The sequence below is a fragment of the Centropristis striata genome, chromosome 7 (genome assembly GCF_030273125.1).
Source record: "Centropristis striata isolate RG_2023a ecotype Rhode Island chromosome 7, C.striata_1.0, whole genome shotgun sequence".
NCBI lineage: Eukaryota > Metazoa > Chordata > Actinopteri > Perciformes > Serranidae > Centropristis > Centropristis striata.
In genome coordinates, this window is record NC_081523.1 from 10,367,784 (window position 1) to 10,386,806 (window position 19,023).

Here is a 19,023-nt window from a genome sequence, read left to right on the forward strand (position 1 = left end):
AAAAATGTGGTCAGAAAACGAGAGGTTAATTTATTAATTTATTTATTTTTTATTGTTGATGGGAGGATTTAAGAAAATCTTTGGTGAGCAACTGAATGTCTTTAAAATTTTTCTCATCTTAGATTTATATTTTATTTTATAATATGGGATTTATTGCAAAGTTATTTTAAAAATGTCACATAAAAATAATGTTTATGTGCACCGTCACAAAGGTGTGTGAGCAAAGACAACAATTTGTCAAAATTTTAGTTACTTTAACATATTAAAGTTTTATTGGATTTCACCTTCTTATGTGTAGTAAAAAATAGGTGCATACATTCTGTACTGTTGTAGTATTTTGAGATACAGAAATAAAATATAGTATTTTTCTTTTTACTGAAGCTGTAGAGGTGAAATAGGAAAATATATAAACACTGAAAAAAAGCCTTTCTTATCAAGAGAAGCATTCTGTTCATTCGCTATAATTTTCCAACAATGTATTTAAAAATACTACAAGGAAACAGTACAGACATAAAAATCCCCTAAATCTCTAAACAAGTGAGATTTTCAGTTCAAATTGCATCCGTCGTTTCAGCCTAATCTGGGATACATGATGACATTTTAAAAAGCACTGTAACTACAGTGCATTGCTCATTAAGAGAAAAGTGCTTAGAGCAACAAAAATGAAACAATAGAGCAGCCTTATCAGCACAAACATTTCCAATGATTGGGTGGAGGTCTCTATTCAGTTCAATGCTGAGGTCAAGAGTGGGCAGATGTGAGGAAGAGATAGCTGTTTGTGATGCGGTTCACCGCAAATTCAAGGGTTTAATTAGGCACATATACTTCACCGTACAATGCCCTCTGGAAGTTATTTACAGAACTTTCCATTTCACACTATGAGAATGTGTTTCGTCCTCGCGGTTAATTTGCAGACATGCAGAAGCAAATTGTCACGCAGGAGTAGCAGACGTACAGCAGCCAGAGAATCCTCAGATAACCTGCAGCTTGACAAGATGCCCAGCCAATTAGTAAACCCCTCAGCAGGAGCAGGGCCCTCGCACATCAGAGGGTGTGGCGCTGACTCCACGGCACAGAAGTGCGACATCGTCTGACACAGCAGAGTCGGCACTTAGCAGGCCGATGCTAAAAGTCCGCGGCTGTGGCTCAGAGTTCAGAGTCCGGTATGAGTTCATTTCAATCTTTATTCCACATAAAGTGTTTTCGGCAGCGACAGCGTGCACTTAGGGTCCAACGTTGTCTCTCAAATGACACCACACTGTGACCCCAGGCACCCTGTGGACCTGTGGTCCCTGTGGACCTGGTCCCTGGGTGCCTCAGTGTGATTTGTGGGGCCTTGGGTCTGCTGCATGGGCCACAAATCAAAGAGGGGAGAGGGGGATCTGCCATCAATTTTTACACTTCAAACAAACCTCAGGTCACAGATTACACCTTCAGTCACTTATCTTCACCTCTGACCAGACTGGAAGCTGACATGCTTCCATTGCAAATGTCCCCCAAGTCGCCGATCACTGACTCCATTGAACTATGTAAAGGTGCATATCGCACACTTTCGTCTTCAAAAAAATGTATAAATCTGCTGATATAAATCATATGATAGCAGCAACATTCCATTGAAAGGTTGCATCCAAGATATCGGTGGTCAGAGTGAGACAGAAACCGTCATATTCCAGCAGCTGGGTCATTACAGTAGCAGATCAAAAGTCACATGTGTGGTCCAGACCTAAGGGACAAACCCCTGGGACACAGTTATAGGTGGCAAGGTAGCTGTGCTGAAATGCAGATGTGGTAGACATACTCAGATCTTACTCATAAAGGAATACTTCACCCTTAAGATGACCATTTGTACATTAAGTACTCAACACGAATTACCTTAAATTCTTGAAGAAAACTTTGAATGGCTGAAAACAAAGTAAATCCCTAACAAAGTGATGTAAATGGGGCCACTGATGTCTGAGGCTTAAACTGGTGCACTACTTGTCCGGACGTGCACAGACTCGTGGCAAACCTGCAACCGTGGTGGCAGAAGTGATTATAAACAGCAAAATAAAATAGATGTGTTTGAGAAGTTCTTCTACATGATAAATGAGACTTGTATTATACTGCACAAGTTGAGTGACAGTTTGTAATTGTACAGCCCAAATTTTCCTTCAAATTCTTAAGGATTCACTGTGATTTTGGCCATTCTGATTCTTTAATTGCCTTGGAAGCACATGAGGAGTAAAAAAAGGTTTAAGTGAAAGTATCCCTACCACAGTGTAGAAAAACTCTGATAGAAAGTAATGCAAAAGTGCAAAAGTATCAGCATCAAAATATACTTAGGGTACCAAACGTAAAAGAACACATTGTGCAGAATAGCCCATCTCAGAGTAATTCATTTGTTGTGTTACAATTATGAATAATGCATTACATCACTTTAATGCTGAAGATGGCAAACTTAATCACATGGATAGCTTTTGAGTTACCCCTGGAGATCTATAGAACTTTATTTTATCTCAATCTATATTAATACATCATAATGCATTGCTATATTTTGTACTAATCTAATAAATGTAGTGGACTAAGAAGTACAATATTTGCCTCTAAACTGCAGGGGAGTAGAAATATAAAGTAAAAGTAAACTCAAAATCAGTGCAGTTCTTGAGTAAATGTACTTAGTTACCTTCCACCACTGGTGAAAAGCATAACCCTAACCCAGCAGCAGGACTTTATATTGGCACCTATAAAGGCTCTGATTAACAAGTGAGGAGGTCCTCTGAAGATATCCAAGACGATGGTCTAATCTGACCATCTGTTTCTTATCTACTTGCCTTTATTTTTTAAATTTGCTAATTTATTTGTATAAGGGATACCAGGCCAGCAAGCAGCAGGCAGCCAATCCTCTCCCTGGGGAATGAGGTAGAGGTGGGACCCACCTGGTGTGTGTGTCTGTGTGTGTGTGTCTGTGTGTGTCGGAGAGAGAGAGTGATTGTGTGTGGTTTTCTAAGATCAAGGATCAAGAAGAATAAGCATTTTTCTTTTATCATAACAGATTTGAGGAGGATCACCACTTTAGTGCAGCAGTTTTCTCTCCAAGGAGAAGAAACCGGGCATCAACGTCTCCTCATTGTTGAAAGAAAGATAAAATCCCTGCCATGTTAAACTCCCCTAAACATTTCTACTCGGCACAGTACAGTCACCACTCACTCGCTGCAGGCTGATAAACTGTGATCCAGACAGTCATTCCTTTCACCAGAGACATTTCTCAAAGCGCCGCAGCATTTACAGTGCAATGATCCCTGTTATCACCACTAGGAGGCCTGTTTTAGACAGATTATCAAACTAAACCTGCTGTAAATAATGTTCAGCACTGCTCAGACTTGTCCACGCTTTGTTCCCCTTCGGGTAATTCATTGGAGCGGGCTTAGAGTGTCATCACAGGTCTGCAAAAAACATAATTTGTGAACTGTTTTGGAGATGGTTGTTTAGATTTACATAATGAAAAACAGTATCTTTAGGTTCTTGACCTTTAAGTTCAAAGGTAAAGCTTTCCCAAAATTATTTTCCTTTAAATATTTTGTATAACTTGGGTTATATAAGTTGTATCTCCCAAGATAAATAGTCATATTAAGGTTTAAATAGTGTCAAAATTGTAAACATTTGAATGTTTTAGGGTATTGGATGAACAGAAGTGATGCATTCTTGTTAATAGCAACAGCAAAAAACTATAAATGCAACACGTTTGCCTTTGCTCCTGTTTTAATATAATATGTATGTATAATATGTAATCACTTGTATTTTACTTGGAACTTATATATGTAAAATGTATTGTAGTGGGATGTTTTAATTTTTTATAATTAACAGTAACTTAAAATATGATTTTCTAATTTCTTGCGTGGGAAGATGCATTAACTCTTTATATAATGCAATCATCAGTTAAATGAACATGTTTTAACCAACAGGCTCAATGAAAAGGATTTAGAAATAGACGTTGATGGTGTCAATGTGAGGCTTCCTTTTGTTTTTGTTTCAAACCGGTGCATTTGCTTGTGCTTTTATCATGGAAATAAATCCGCAGACTTGAGAATTGAATTCACACCTCTTGCCTGAGCTGCCCGCTGATGTTTAATCTAATCTTCAAACAGTTTGCAATTCACTGTCGATCTAATTACGTTCAAAGCGACTAATCAAACTGCTCATATTTCTGTAGTGCAGCGTTTAACGCTGACGGTAAACTTTTTTTTTTTTTTTTAAATCATCAACCGGCGACAAAAGGAGACGAAATGCGACGCGTTTGCATATTAAGCAGCTGTTTAATGGTGATTGTGATGTGGAGCGAGATGTCTAGACCTGTTACGCACATGAGCAGATTTTCTAACGGAATCGCTGGTAAACTTGCAACGTTAAAAAAAAAAGTTTTTTCATGCCGATTAAAAGATAAAAAGCTTTCACGGGAGAGTGAGAGAGAGTTGAGTAACCTGACCAACAGGTCTGCAACTGTCCGCTTTGTTTACAGGATGCCACTTCAGTAACGGACAGAAACTGATAAAATCAACTGTTATCATTATTATTGTAAACGTCAATCAATCAGAACTTTATTATGAAAGGACATTATAATAATGTCCCGGTTGCTTTTGCACTTCCTCTTGATGCTTTTATTGTTTTATATAAAGCAGTTTGACACAATTAATACCATATGAATTCCATATTATGTTACAGTAAGAAAGTATGGTTTAAAATATAATATCCAAATAAAAAAACTTAAAAAAGAAACTATACCATTGTCTTAACATTTTGTTAGGGTGTAATATTTTCCCTTATGTTCCAGATTCATTAAAATAATTACATTTAAAGATCTGTTTTCTGAAAAGTATTATTATACGTAGTAGTAGTAGTAGTTGTTGTATTAGAATTTGCTTATAATTGCCAATTAAAATGTTGTAAATTGAATATTTGCTCTTTGGTACAAAAATCAAGTTAAGTTTTAAGAAAAAAGCTTTATGACTGATATCTCTTCTATACCAAACGCAATATGTTTCAACCTGACCTCAGGGTGGGATCCTGTCAATTCCTAATGTTGTCTTTTTATGTCTGCTTTTTCTGCAAATTCCTAAAAGATGGTAAATAATTAAGCATAGTATAAAAACATTTGTAAAGGGTCTCCAACTTATCTGGGCTCCTCGTCCTCCGGGCAGAGGGATGGGCCCCGCCAGGAGAGGTGAGAGAGGGGAGGAGAAGGGGGGGAGGGTTGAGAGATGTTTTACTGGGGGAGAAGGAGGAGGAGAAGGGGGGTCGTCCTGGGAGGGAAGCAGGGGTGTGGAGGGCCGAGTTTAAAAAGGCAGACAGCGCCAACAGTCACTCACTCTCTCACACAATCTGCCCTCGACCCAACTCCCAGCAGCAGTGAGCTCAGCAGATCCTACAGCTGCTGTGATTCTCTCATTTCTGCTTTGACTCACCACCGAAGCCTTGGAACTGTACAGGACTCTATCTTTTTTTTCTTCTGCAAAACAAAGGATTTTTTTTTAAAAACAAAGATCTTTTTTTTGCTGCAGCATGGAGACCACCACTGGGGAATATGGTGATAACTATATGTTTGAGTATTATGATGACAATGAGACTGTGCCCTGTGACTTCTCAGAGTGGGAGCCCTCTTATTCCCTCATCCCGGTGCTCTACATGCTCATCTTCATCCTGGGCCTGTCAGGCAACGGTGTGGTCATCTTCACCGTCTGGAGATCCAAATCTAAGCGTCGGGCTGCAGATGTCTACATAGGAAACCTGGCCATTGCTGACCTCACCTTTGTTATTACCCTGCCTCTCTGGGCCGTGTACACAGCGCTGGGCTACCACTGGCCCTTCGGCGTGGCTCTGTGTAAGATCAGCAGCTATGTTGTTCTGGTCAACATGTACGCCAGCGTTTTCTGCCTCACCTGCCTGAGCTTTGACCGCTACTTGGCCATCGTGCACTCTCTCTCCAGCAGCCGGCTGCGCTCGCGTGGCACCATGCTGGCATCCTTGGGTGCTATCTGGTTCCTGTCCGCCCTGCTGGCTGTACCCACGCTGCTCTTCCGCACCACTGTGAACGACCAAAACAGCAACCGGACCACGTGCATCATGGACTTCAGCCTGGTGACCATCAACCACAGGCACGAGTCCCTTTGGATCGCCGGGCTCAGCCTGTCCTCCTCTGCCTTGGGTTTTCTCCTACCTTTCCTGGCCATGACCATCTTCTACTGCTTCATCGGCTGCACCGTCACACGCCACTTCAACAACCTGCGCAAGGAGGACCAGAAGAAGAAGCGGCTGTTGAAGATCATCACCACACTGGTGGTGGTTTTCGCCATCTGCTGGACTCCCTTCCACGTCCTCAAGAGCATGGACGCCCTCTCCTACCTGAACCTGGCTCCGAACTCCTGCGGCTTCCTGCGCTTCCTGCTGCTGGCTCACCCCTACGCCACCTGCCTGGCCTACGTCAACAGCTGCCTCAACCCGTTCTTGTACGCCTTCTTTGACCTGCGTTTTCGTTCCCAGTGTCTGTGCCTGCTCAACCTGAAGAAGGCTATGCACGGCCAAATGAGCTCCATGTCATCCACGCTCAGCGCCCAGACTCAGAAGTCAGAGATTCAGTCTCTGGCCACCAAGGTGTAGAGCAGAAAAGGAAAGGTGGAGCGAGGCTGCGGGCCGGTCCCGGCTCCAACCGCTGGAACACTTGTATAAAAACAGACTTTACATGGCCGTTATTGAAAGCTGGTAAGCTGAGATGATGAACTTTCACTGCTCACAGTCATGAAATCCATAATATGTTCCTCCTATTCTGCTGTGAGATGTGGATGCTCTGTACGTTGCGTGGACTTGAAGCGGGAGCCAGCTGGCTGAGCTCCTCAGCTGCTTTGTTCCTCAAATTCTCAGAGAAAAAAAAGTCTATTTTTGTTTTGTCCTGCTCTGAAAAAGTTCTCATTTCCATCACGAACGAGTTGTGATTTCAAAGACACTCACACACAATGATGTTGGTAATTGTAAATCAATTTAAACAGAAATCTGTTTACACTGGATGAAACACAAAGCTGTACAGTATTTTCATACCATAGCTTTTTTTTTTTCTTGTTCAAATCTATTGCTGTTTTGTTTTAGAAGCACTTGTTAAAAAGATGTGTGAGCAGGGAAATCAAACAGAGCAGTGTCCTCTTAAAAATTTGCTGTCTGTGAAGGTAGAAGTCTGCAGGAAGGAGGGGAGAAAAGGTGTTGTGGCTTAATTATATAGTTTGTTGAGAGGAGACGGGGGGCAGACAGGCAGATGGCAGTTGACAAATGTTGTAGGGGAACAGGAACGGGGTTGGGGTGGGGCGGGGTGGAGGGGTTTCACAGTGTAGTCACAGCACTAAAAGGGGACAAAGGAACTCTGTAAATAAATGTTCCAATTTGATGTATATGTTTTATTTTTTGACATCACTGTAACTAACTACTGTATTAAAGATGTGTTCTACGAACCAAATGTCTGTGTCTAAGTATGTGTGGAAAAAGTCACCTTTGAAAAGGTCCTTTTAAAGGTAAAGAGGAGAAATCTCTAATACTAAATGTTAATATTTGCACAAAATTGGGTCTTTTTAAACTTCAACGGCTGTAGTTTCGCATCAGTTTCATTACACCATCCTGTTATTTCAGCGTTGAGTATCTCAGGAGGGGTCAAAGCTTTGTTATGAATGCCTTACATTTAGTTTACACCTTCAGACTAATAGATCTCTAATCTCTATTGATTCACAGCCAGTATCCAGACTGTAACCGGGTTATGCAAAGTGGCCGTCATCCTGAGAGTGTGTATTTGATTGTGACTTCAATCAGCTGCTTTAACTATTTGATGACACAGTTGTGGGTTACAATCAAAGGTTTTTGAAAGTCTGTCTATTGATAACCAGCAAAAAATGGTGCCACCCAGGTATTTTGAGTAATTTGACTTAACTTTAATTCCATTTCAAAGTACCTCTGAGTCATGTAAAACAATGTCACAAAGAAACCGTCTATCCGCAGGAGGTAAAGCCAACCGAACCCCACATGTTCACTGAATAATAGGGTCATTACCAACAAGTGACTCTTCTGAAGGATCTTTTGATTTGACAGTAATGAGCTCTGTTGGACATAATCACCGTTTAGAGATGGCGGCGGTGGCGGGGGGAAGTGGGGCTCTAATCCTGGCAGGAGTCGGGCCAGTAAAATAAAATACATGTTTGAGAAGTTCTGAGTCTTCCACATGATAAGTGTGAGTTGTATTATACTGCACAAGTTGTGTGACCATTTGTAATTGTACAGCCCAAAATTTTCCATCAAATTCTTAAGGATTCACTGTGATTTTTTGATTCTTTAATTGCCTTGGAAGCACATGAGGAGAAAAAAGGTTTAAGTGAAAGTAGCCCTACCACAGTGTAGAAAAACTCTGATAGAAAGTAATGCAAAAGTGCAAAAGTATCAGCATCAAAATATACTTAGGGTACCAAACGTAAAAGAACACATTGTGCAGAATAGCCTATTTCAGAGTAATTCATTTGTTGTGTTACAATTATGAATAATGCATTACATCACTTTAATGCTGAAGATGGCAAACTATATCAGATGGATAGCTTTTGAATTACCCCTGGAGATCTATAGAACTTTATTTTATCTCAATCTATATTAATACATCATAATGCATTGCTATATTTTGTACTAAATACTGTAATAAATGTAGTGGACTAAAAGGTGCAGTATTTGCCTCTAAACTGCAGGGGAGTAGAAATATAAAGTAGCAAGACATGAAAAACTATCAAAAATCAGTGCAGTTCTTGAGTAAATGTACTTGGTTACCTTTAAACTTCTGGCCATAACTGACAGTGCATATAAATCACTTGTATTTTATTTGGAAAGTAAATCTTCCCTCCCAGCTGATGATCATCCTCCCACCCCCCGTAAAACCGAGCTCAGGATCAGCAGCAGGACTTTATATTGGCACCTATAAAGGCTCCGATTAACAAGTGAGGAGGTCCTCTGAAGATATCCAAGACGATGGTCTAATCTGACCATCTGTTTCTTATCTACTTGCCTTTATTTTTTGAATTTGCTAATTTATTTGTCTAAAGGATACCAGACCAGCAAGCAGCAGGCAACCAATCCTCTCCCTGGGGAATGAGGTAGAGGTGGGACCCACCTGGTGTGTGTGTGTGTGTGTGTGTGTAAGAGAGAGAGAGTGATTGTGTGTGGTTTTCTAAGATCAAGGATCATAACAGATTTGAGGAGGATCACCACTTTAGTGCAACAATTTTCTCTCCAAGGAGAAGAAACCGGGCATCAACGTCTCCTCATTGTTGAAAGAAAGATAAAGTCCCTGCCATGTTAAACTCCCCTTAACATTCTCTACTCTCGGCACAGTACAGTCACCACTCACTCGCTGCAGGCTGATAAACTGTGATCCACACAGTCATTCCTTTCACCAGAGACATTTCTCAAAGCGCCGCTGCATTTTCAGTGCAATAATCCACTGTGAGGCTCCCTGTTATCACCACTAGGAGGCCTGTTTTAGACAGATTATCAAACTAAACCTGCTGTAAATAATGTTCAGCACTGCTCAGACTTGTCCACGCTTTGTTCCCCTTCGGGTAATTCATTGGAGCGGGCTTAGAGTGTCATCACAGGTCTGCAAAAAACATAATTTGTGAACTGTTTTGGAGATGGTTGTTTAGATTTACATAATGAAAAACAGTATCTTTAGGTTCTTGACCTTTAAGTTAAAAGGTAAAGCTTTCCCAAAATTATTTTCCTTTTAATATTTTGTACAACTTGGGTTATATGAGTTGTATCTCCCAAGATAAATAGTCCTATTAAGGTTTAAATAGTGTCAAAATTGTAAACATTTGAATGTTTTAGGGTATTGGATGAACAGAAGTGATGCATTCTTGTTAACAGCAACAGCAAAATACTGAACAAAACTATAAATGCAACACGTTTGCCTTTGCTCCTGTTTTAATTTATATATATATATATATATATATATATATATATATATATATATATATATAAAACTCACTTGTATTTTACTTGTAAAGTAAATCTTCCCTCTAAAGTGGTGATCCTCCTCAAAAGTTATATATTTTTCTAAATTTTTGTGTACAGATCATAAAAGCCACTCTAGAAACTTTTCCCAAATGTATTGTAGTGGGATGTTTTAATTTTTTATAATTAACAGTAACTTAAAATATGATTTCCTAATTTCTTGCATGGTAAGATGCATTAACTCTTTATATAATGCAATCATCAGTTCAATGAACATGTATTTACGTAAGTTATGCCTATAACTATGGATCTATGAGTCCGAATGATGACCGTCACCACGCTTGAATGATGCCCTCATCTGCCTATCCTCGAGACCTTTATATCAACAATGTCATGTGACTGACCTTATGAGGCGTAGCTCGCCGCCCATATAAGCACCACGAGAGCACGCTGCTTCCTCCTGATGGAACGCCTGAGCGACAAAGAGATGGTGACGGTCATCGTTCCGTCTCATAGATCCATAGTTATAGGTATAACTTACGATCTATTATCGACCTCACTCAGACCGTCACCATGGTCATTACCTTGGATGACAAGTACCAGCAGGTGCAGGGGACGCCACATTGACTCTGTAGAACCCAGAGAATGTGCAGGAAGTACCCCAGGTCGCTGCTGCACAAATCTTCGACAGAGGAACGCCCTTCAAGGCAGCCCAGGAAGTGGCAATTCCCCTGGTGGAATGAGCTACCACGTGCCCTGGGAGTGGGATACCCTGAGCCGAGTAGGCCTAAACAATGGTATTGACAATCCAATGGGACAACCTTTGCTTCGACACAGGATGACCAGCCTTCTGTCCCCCAAAACAGACAAATAACTGAGAATGCGAGCGCCTCAAAGACGAGTACCGATCCATGTAAAATCAAACGGTACCATGTTTCGGTACCTAAACGGCGTTAACTTTAAACTGATCATTGATTTCAACCTGTTTTCATTTAACGTCTTTGATTAACAAGCGTGCTGACGATCGCACTATTTTTTTTTTACCTCCTCGTCTGGTCCTGTCTGCTCACCGCGGCCACTAGCCACTAGCTGCTGCCTTCTTTCACCGCGGCGCGACGAACAGCCCGGCTCTAGGCCTGCTAGCCGCCAGCTGCTATCTCTCCAATGTCTCTACCCGGGCTTGGCCTTCGTCTGCCTCCAGATTGGACCTTCCTTACTCCGTTTGCTCTCTCCATTCTTCTGTAGACCAGTCATTAACAGCTAGCAGCTAGCTGCTGCATCTCTGGTCCTCCGCTAATACTCCGCTCTTCAACTCAGGAATATTACCTGCCACTTTACTCCAAACTGCCTCGCTGAAATTAAATCCCTCAGACTCCTGCGTCATCCTCGATATGTGCACAGAGCAGCCCGACTCAACTTTGTTTATTCCAACCATGCCATGGCCATAATACTGTCTGACCGGTGCTCCGCCACACAGCTACGACGTCATCACAACAAATCACACGTGCACTTGCAACCTTTTTTTTTTTTTTCTCCTCCTTGCACTTGCAACCTGAGAGCGCTCCTCTGCATTCTTTGATAACACTGCAACCTTCATGTTACAAAATTCACGTTCACTCAACAATAAAGCACTGCCCATCCTGGATGTTATATTGTTTTGATATATTTTTTAAGATCTTTTTTTTTTTTTGGCATTTTTTGCTTTTTTATTGATAGTGATAGATAGAAAGGGGGTGATAGAGGGGAAGACATGCGGCAAAGGGAGCTCAGGCCGGATTCGAACCCGGCTCCGCCGCAGTAAGGACTCAGCCTACATGGTAAGCGCTCTACCGGTGTGAGCCACCGGGACGCCCCGATATATTTTTGAACGTTTATATTTTGAGAAATAAATATATTGAATTGAAAAAATTTGATTTTATTATTAAACAAATCAACATTTATTACCACATAAACAAGTACCGAAAATTGGTACCGTTGAGTACCGGTACCGATTCCCAGGTATATCGGTACCGTATCGGTTCAAATGTGAAAGGTACCCATCCCTATTCAACCCCCTCACCGGGCACAAAGTAAGCAACCCAGCATCCTCTCGTAACAGGGCCTGACTGGGCCGAAAGGCACCGATGTCAATCACCTGGTTGACCGTTTGAGGGTTTACCACCTTCAGCAGAAATGAAGGGTTCGGCCACAGGGACACCCAGAGTCATCGGGTTTCCACCGCAAACAAGTGTCACTAACAGACAAAGCATGTCGTTCACTTACCCTCCTGGCTGAGCACACAGCCAGGAGGAAAGCCGTCTTGTAGGTCAAGAACTTAAGGCAACACTGGTCCCACGGTTCATAAGGAGCCTGCATCAAGGACCTCAGCACCACAGGGAGGTCCCATGATGGAGCCCTGGGTGTCCTGTGCTGGCACAGTCGACATGCCCCCCTAATGAACTGAGAGACTAGTGGGTGTCTCCCCACTGTAGCACCGTCAACCCCCTGATGAAAGCAAGAAATAGCAGCAGTATAGACCTTGATTGTGCTAGGAGTCCTGCCTGAGTCGAAAAGTGACTGCAGGAAGGCAAGAACCAGATCAATCGGACAAATGAACGGGTCTGCCTGTTTTTTGCAACACCATGCTGGGAAAACCTTCCACCTCTGGTCATAGTTAGCCTGAGTGGAGGGGGCCCGAGCATTGCCCAGGGTTCTCAGAATGGCCTCCTCTAAGTCGTGAGAGAGGGACTGGGAAGGGGCCAGGCCCAGAGCTGCAAAACCCCCGGTTTGGGGTGCCCCCTACCTGGGAGAGAAGATCTGCCCTGACTGGCAGAGCCCATGGCAGGCCGTGAACCAGACGGAGAAGTGTGGGGAACCAAGATCTCCTGGGCCACCTGGGGGCTACCAGTAGCACCCTGTAGCAGCCCTGAGCCACCCGATAGAGCAACTGAGGGAATGGTGGAAAAGCGTATAACAACCCTTCCGGCCATCCGTGTGACAGAGCACCCAGCCCCAGGGCCCTCCCCTGTCCTTCCAGGGAGAACCACATGCTGCAGTGGGTCGTCTCTGCCGATGCGAACAGGTCGGTCCAAGCCCTGGCGAACCGGACCCACAGGAGGGCCACCACCTCTGGGTGGAGCCTTCACTCCCCTGGGGGGGGGGGCCTGACCTGGACAGGAGGTCTGCGGCCTGATTTGCGACTCCTGGAAGGAAGACTGAGATGTTGATGGGCCCAAAACAGGAGGTTCTGTACCACCTGGAGGCAGAACATGTCTGCTGCAGGAAAGGCAGTAGAGCCATTAGAGCAAGGTGAACTGCTGGTAATTCCTGGACGTTGATGTGCTTGCCATCCCAGGGTGGCACCCAACGCCCTTGCACCATCCTGCCCTCCCAGACTGCCCCCCAACCTGTGAGGGAGGCATCCGTGGTCACCACTGACCGTCTCGACGGAACATTCCCAAGGAGGACTCCTTGGGATAGGAGCTGCTTGTTCCTCCAGGGACGTAGTGCACTGAGGCATGTGCGTGTAACACAAAGTTTCACACGTCTGTGTAACGCCTCTGCAGTGGTCGAGCCCATAGGAGACTCAAAGGGATGACAGCTACTGCAGCCGAAATCATCCCCAGGAGCCTCTGAAAGTGGACCAGCTCTAGTCTCCTGCCAAGCCGAAACTGATCCAGGAGGGCCAGAATTTTCATCACCCTCTGAGGGATGAGAGATGCCAACATTGTGAGGGAGTTCAAACGGAGACCCACAAAAACCGCCTCCTGCCTTGAAACCCAATGCCTGCACATGTGAGACAGCCAGTCTTCCAAGTAGGGGAGGGTCTTTATCCCCGACAACTGGAGAGGAGACAAGGCCGCCCCTACCACCCTGGTAAACACCCGTGGTGAGAGGGAAAGGCCAAATGGCAGGACTTTGAATTGGTAAGCTTGCAAGGCAAAACGAAGGAAGGGTCTGTGAAGTGGATGGATTGGCACGTGAAAGTATGCATCTTTTAGGTCCATTGGTGTGAACCATTCGCCTCTCTCTCTCCACGACTTCCAGGATTTGAGATGTGCTCAGCATCTTGAAGGGGAGAACTTTGACGTATGCGTTCAGCCGCCTGAGATCTAGGATCTGGGGGGGGGGGGGGCTTCCTCTGAGGCGTAACTCTAGGCAAGGACTGTGACTGGAACCCCTGGCGTCACTGCTGCGGTTGCCGAGAACTCCCAGAGGCCGGGAATGCAGACCCCTGTCGCCTGCCATACAGCTTCTGGCGAGTCCAGGATGACTGAGGGGCAGGCTGGGAGCCCCTAGGTCTCCACCTGGCAGCAGCCGCTCTGCTGAATGTACGCTGAACAGACTCTCTTGTATGCCGGGACTGTTCAGCTTTATCCAGCACACCCTGGGAGCCCAGGTGGAACACACACCCTGGCACTATTGGCATATTGGTTAATTCTCTCCTAATGTTTTCAGGGAGAGATGTCTGGGCCAGCCACACCTGTCTTCGTGACATCATTGCTGCCGACATGGACGCACCAACATCCCTTGTCAGTTGGGAGTGGGTGACAAGGAGTGGGTGACCGAGTCAATCAGCCCCATGGTGTCTCTATCTTCCAGATTGGCAGTTCTCCGAAGAGCTGCCAGTAAAATTGCTAGAGCGTTCCCAGAACGGGCTGCTCGTGTGGCTGCATTATACATGCGACACACTAGACGGTCAGTCTTCTCGCACTCCTTCACTGGGCAGTGTGGGTTTGTAGTCACACGCTCCGGGCCCAAGGACGTCAGGGCTGCCAATTCCACTATACCGGAGGCATATCCCCTAACCCGGTCTCAGGGTCATACTGGGTCTTGGCCAACCTGCGACAACCAGCATTAAACTGAGGAGCACCACTGGAGGTATTCCATGCCTTCTTAAGCATTTGCAAATAATCCCCTTCCACAGGTACAGAGACAGGCCTTTGTGAAGGTTGGGACTGTGCAATGCCTGCCCAGACCCCATCCACCGGGGCAGGAGCCTCTTCTGGAACTTCAAGCCCCACAATTTTTGCTGCACTCATTACTCTAGAAACGATGTCTGTGGACGAGATGTCGCCCTCCTCTCCTGCAGTGCTGCGACTGGACACCGCCTCAGGGTGAGTGGACCCAGGCAGGTCTGATGCCACAGCATCCTGAGACAGTTCAACACCTCCCAGGGGTGAATCCCTGTGTGCATAGAGAGAGAGAACATCGTGTAGGTCAGCACCATCCCCTGGGTGGGGGGCTGCCCTGTCGGAGGGGGGATCCTTTGAGCGCCCACACACTGATGCGGCTGCTGCAGCAGGACGTTGGGTCTCAACTCTCTCCAGCCTTTCTGACAAACCACGTATGGCAGCCAGGATCTGTTGCTGGGCTTCCTCTGGTGGATCAGTCAAGCTACTAGCTGAGCTAGGCTCCGACTGTACAGTGCGTTTCTTGCTTGAGCCCCGCTTGTGGCCAGGGGAGCGACCCCGCTTCCGCTTTTGAGAACTGCTCTTTGAAGCATATCTCTCTTCTTCCAGCTCCTCCGCCGGGGGTTGCACCGATGCTGCACGGCTGGACTGCTCCAAATGCCCTCCGAATGCGCACCGTCATTGGCAAGTCAATGGCTGCCGCACAGGGTTCCTCAAAATCTTGCAGCAGATGTGACATGCCTAGACAGCTCGGGCATTCACGGTGACCATCACAGGGGGCCATAACCACCTGACAAAGACGGCATAAATGCGGCGCCATTATACAAAACCCAACCGCTACGTATAGCTGATGAAGGGACATGAGAAAATGATAAACCAGCTCGCAGCCAATTTTCTCCACGAACAAACAAACCAAACAAAAAACGCAATCAAACTTGTCATCCACCAAATACCAGAAAGGAGGAAAGGTGGAGTAACTAAACAATAGGACTTTCTTTCATGTGGTATACAAACAGAATTTACTTTTTATTTTATACAGTGTAACCACAAATAACTCAAAGTGACTGTAATATATACAGGGAAAATCAAAATGCAGGGAATTGCCACAAATCTACCTGCTGTTTTTTATTTTTTAAATGTATTTTATCTTTCAGTAGGTTAAATAACGCTAATGTTCACTAAATATTTTCAAACAAAACTCAGTACCTCCACTCCACACCTACACTGCGAACATCGAGTTAATGAAGCGACTGAGGACCGAAAGACAAAAAACAAAAACAAAGACAGATTCTCAATCTGTTTTTTCTCCAATTCTCCAGCCCCCAGGCTCTTTGTATTCTTTACCAGGTCTTCTCAGATTTCCTGAAACAAAGAGGAGAGGGTAACGCATGTAACTCTCACCGCTTCTTTTGACATGTTTTACAAACGCGGACAATCCACCTTCAATCCTCACGGGCACAAGGCACCTGCACACACGTGACGGATTGTTAGAAGCGGAGTCCGACCACACACCACTTACCTGCAAGTCTCGGATGAGGCGAGTGAAGCAAAGAGGATGCGGCGTGCTCTCGTGGTGCTTATATGGGCGGCGAGCTACGCCTCACAAGGTCAGTCACATGACATTGTTGATATAAAGGTCTTGAGGATAGGGAGATGAGGGCATCATTCAAAGTAATGACCGTGGTGACGGTCTGAGTGAAGTCAAAATAGATCCAACAGACATGAATTCACACCTCTTTCCTGAGCTGCCCGCTGATGTTTAATCTAATCTTCAAACAGTTTGCAATTCACTGTCGATCAAATTACGTTCAAAGTGACTCAACAAGCTGCTCATATTTCTGTAGTGCAGCGTTTAACGCTGACAGTAAACTTTTCAACCGCCGACAAAAGGAGACGAAATGCAACGCATCTGCATATTAAACAGCTGTTTAATGGTGATCGTGATATGGAGCGAGATGTCTAGACCTGTTACACACATGAGCAGATTTTCTAGAAGGAGGAGAAGAAGGAGGGTCGTCTTGGGAGGGAAGCAGGAGTGTGGACGGCCGAGTTTAAAAAGGCAGACAGCGCCAACAGTCACTCACTCTCTCACACAATCTGCCCTCGACCCAACTCCCAGCAGCAGTGAGCTCAGCAGATCCTACAGCTGCTGTGATTCTCTCATTTCTGCTTTGACTCACCACCGAAGCCTTGGAACTGTACAGGACTCTATCTTTTTTTTCTTCTGAAAACAAAGGATTTTTTTTTTAAAAAGATCTTTTTTTGCTGCAGCATGGAGACCACCACTGGGGAATATGCCGATAACTATATGTTTGAGTATTATGATGACAATGAGACTGTGCCCTGTGACTTCTCAGAGTGGGAGCCCTCTTATTCCCTCATCCCGGTGCTCTACATGCTCATCTTCATCCTGGGCCTGTCAGGCAACGGCGTGGTCATCTTCAACGTCTGGAGATCCAAAACTAAGCGTCGGGCTGCAGATGTCTACATAGGAAGCCTGGCCATTGCTGACCTCACCTGTGTTATTACCCTGCCTCTCTGGGCCGTGTACACAGCGCTGGGCTACCACTGGCCCTTCGGCGTGGCTCTGTGTAAGATCAGCAGCTATGTTGTTCTGGTCAACATGTACGCCAGCGTTTTCTGCCTCACCTGCCTGAGCTTTGACCGCTACTTGGCCATTGTGCACTCTCTGTCCAGCAGCCGGCTGCGCTCGCGTGGCACCATGCTGGCATCCTTGGGTGCTATCTGGTTCCTGTCCGCCCTGCTGGCTGTACCCACGCTGCTCTTCCGCACCACTGTGAACGACCAAAACAGCAACCGGACCACGTGCACCATGGACTTCAGCCTGGTGACCATCAACCACAGGCACGAGTCCCTCTGGATTGCCGGGCTCAGCCTGTCCTCCTCTGCCTTGGGCTTTCTCCTACCTTTCCTGGCCATGACCATCTTCTACTGCTTCATCGGCTGCACCGTCACACGCCACTTCAACAACCTGCGCAAGGAGGACCAGAAGAAGAAGCGGCTGCTGAAGATCATCACCACACTGGTGGTGGTTTTCGCCATCTGCTGGACTCCCTTCCACGTCCTCAAGAGCATGGACGCCCTCTCCTACCTGAACCTTGCTCCGAGCTCCTGCGGCTTCCTGCGCTTCCTGCTGCTGGCTCACCCCTACGCCACCTGCCTGGCCTACATCAACAGCTGCCTCAACCCGTTCTTGTACGCCTTCTTTGACCTGCGTTTTCGTTCCCAGTGTCTGTGCCTGCTCAACCTGAAGAAGGCTATGCACGGCCAAATGAGCTCCATGTCATCCACGCTCAGCGCCCAGACTCAGAAGTCAGAGATTCAGTCTCTGGCCACCAAGGTGTAGAACAGAAAAGGAAAGGTGGAGCGAGGCTGCGGGCCGGTCCCGGCTCCAACCGCTGGAACACTTGTATAAATACAGACTTTACATGGTCGTTATTGAAAGCTGGTAAGCTGAGATGATGAACTTTCACTGCTCACAGTCATGAAATCCATAATATGTTCCTCCTATTCTGCTGTGAGATGTGGATGCTCTGTACGTTGCGTGGACTTGAAGCGGGAGCCAGCTGGCTGAGCTCCTCAGCTGCTTTGTTCCTCAAATTCTCAGAGAAAAAAAAGTCTATTTTTGTTTTGTCCTGCTCTGAAAAAGTTCTCATTTCCATCACGAACGAGTTGTGATTTCAAAGACACATACACACAATGATGTTGGTAATTGTAAATCAATTTAAAAAGAAATCTGTTTACACTGGATGAAACACAAATCTGTACAGTATTTTCATACCATAGCTTTTTTTTTCTTGTTCAAATCTATTGCTGTTTTGTTTTAGAAGCACTTGTTAAAAAGATGTGTGAGCAGGGAAATCAAACAGAGCAGTGTCCTCTTAAAAGTTTGCTGTTTGTGAAGGTAGAAGTCTGCAGGAGGGAGGGGAGAAAAGGTGTTGTGGCTTAATTATATAGTTTGTTGAGAGGAGACGGGGGGCAGACAGGCAGATGGCAATTGACAAATGTTGTAGGGGAACAGGAACGGGGTTGGGGTGGGGCGGGGTGGAGGGGTTTCACAGTGTAGTCACAGCACTAAAAGGGGACAAAGGAACTCTGTAAATAAATGTAT

General features: G+C 45.1%; 2 protein-coding genes across 2 annotated transcripts; both read left to right on the forward strand.

The window, feature by feature from the left end:
* Positions 1-5,268: 5,268 nt before the first annotated feature.
* Positions 5,269-7,284, forward strand: LOC131974444 (apelin receptor A). Its single transcript, XM_059336753.1, has one exon. It carries the CDS (start codon positions 5,536-5,538, stop codon positions 6,628-6,630), a length of 1,095 nt encoding a protein of 364 aa, XP_059192736.1. The 5' UTR covers positions 5,269-5,535; the 3' UTR covers positions 6,631-7,284.
* Positions 7,285-16,888: 9,604 nt separating this feature from the next.
* Positions 16,889-19,023, forward strand: LOC131974445 (apelin receptor A-like). The gene has a single exon (XM_059336754.1). The coding sequence runs from the start codon at positions 17,164-17,166 to the stop codon at positions 18,256-18,258; it is 1,095 nt and encodes a 364-aa protein (XP_059192737.1). The 5' UTR covers positions 16,889-17,163; the 3' UTR covers positions 18,259-19,023.

Excerpts from the sequence above, each read along its gene's own strand:
- LOC131974444 (XM_059336753.1), top strand. The coding sequence starts at position 5,536 with ATGGAGACCACCACTGGGGAATATGGTGATAACTATATGTTTGAGTAT.
- LOC131974445 (XM_059336754.1), top strand. The coding sequence starts at position 17,164 with ATGGAGACCACCACTGGGGAATATGCCGATAACTATATGTTTGAGTAT.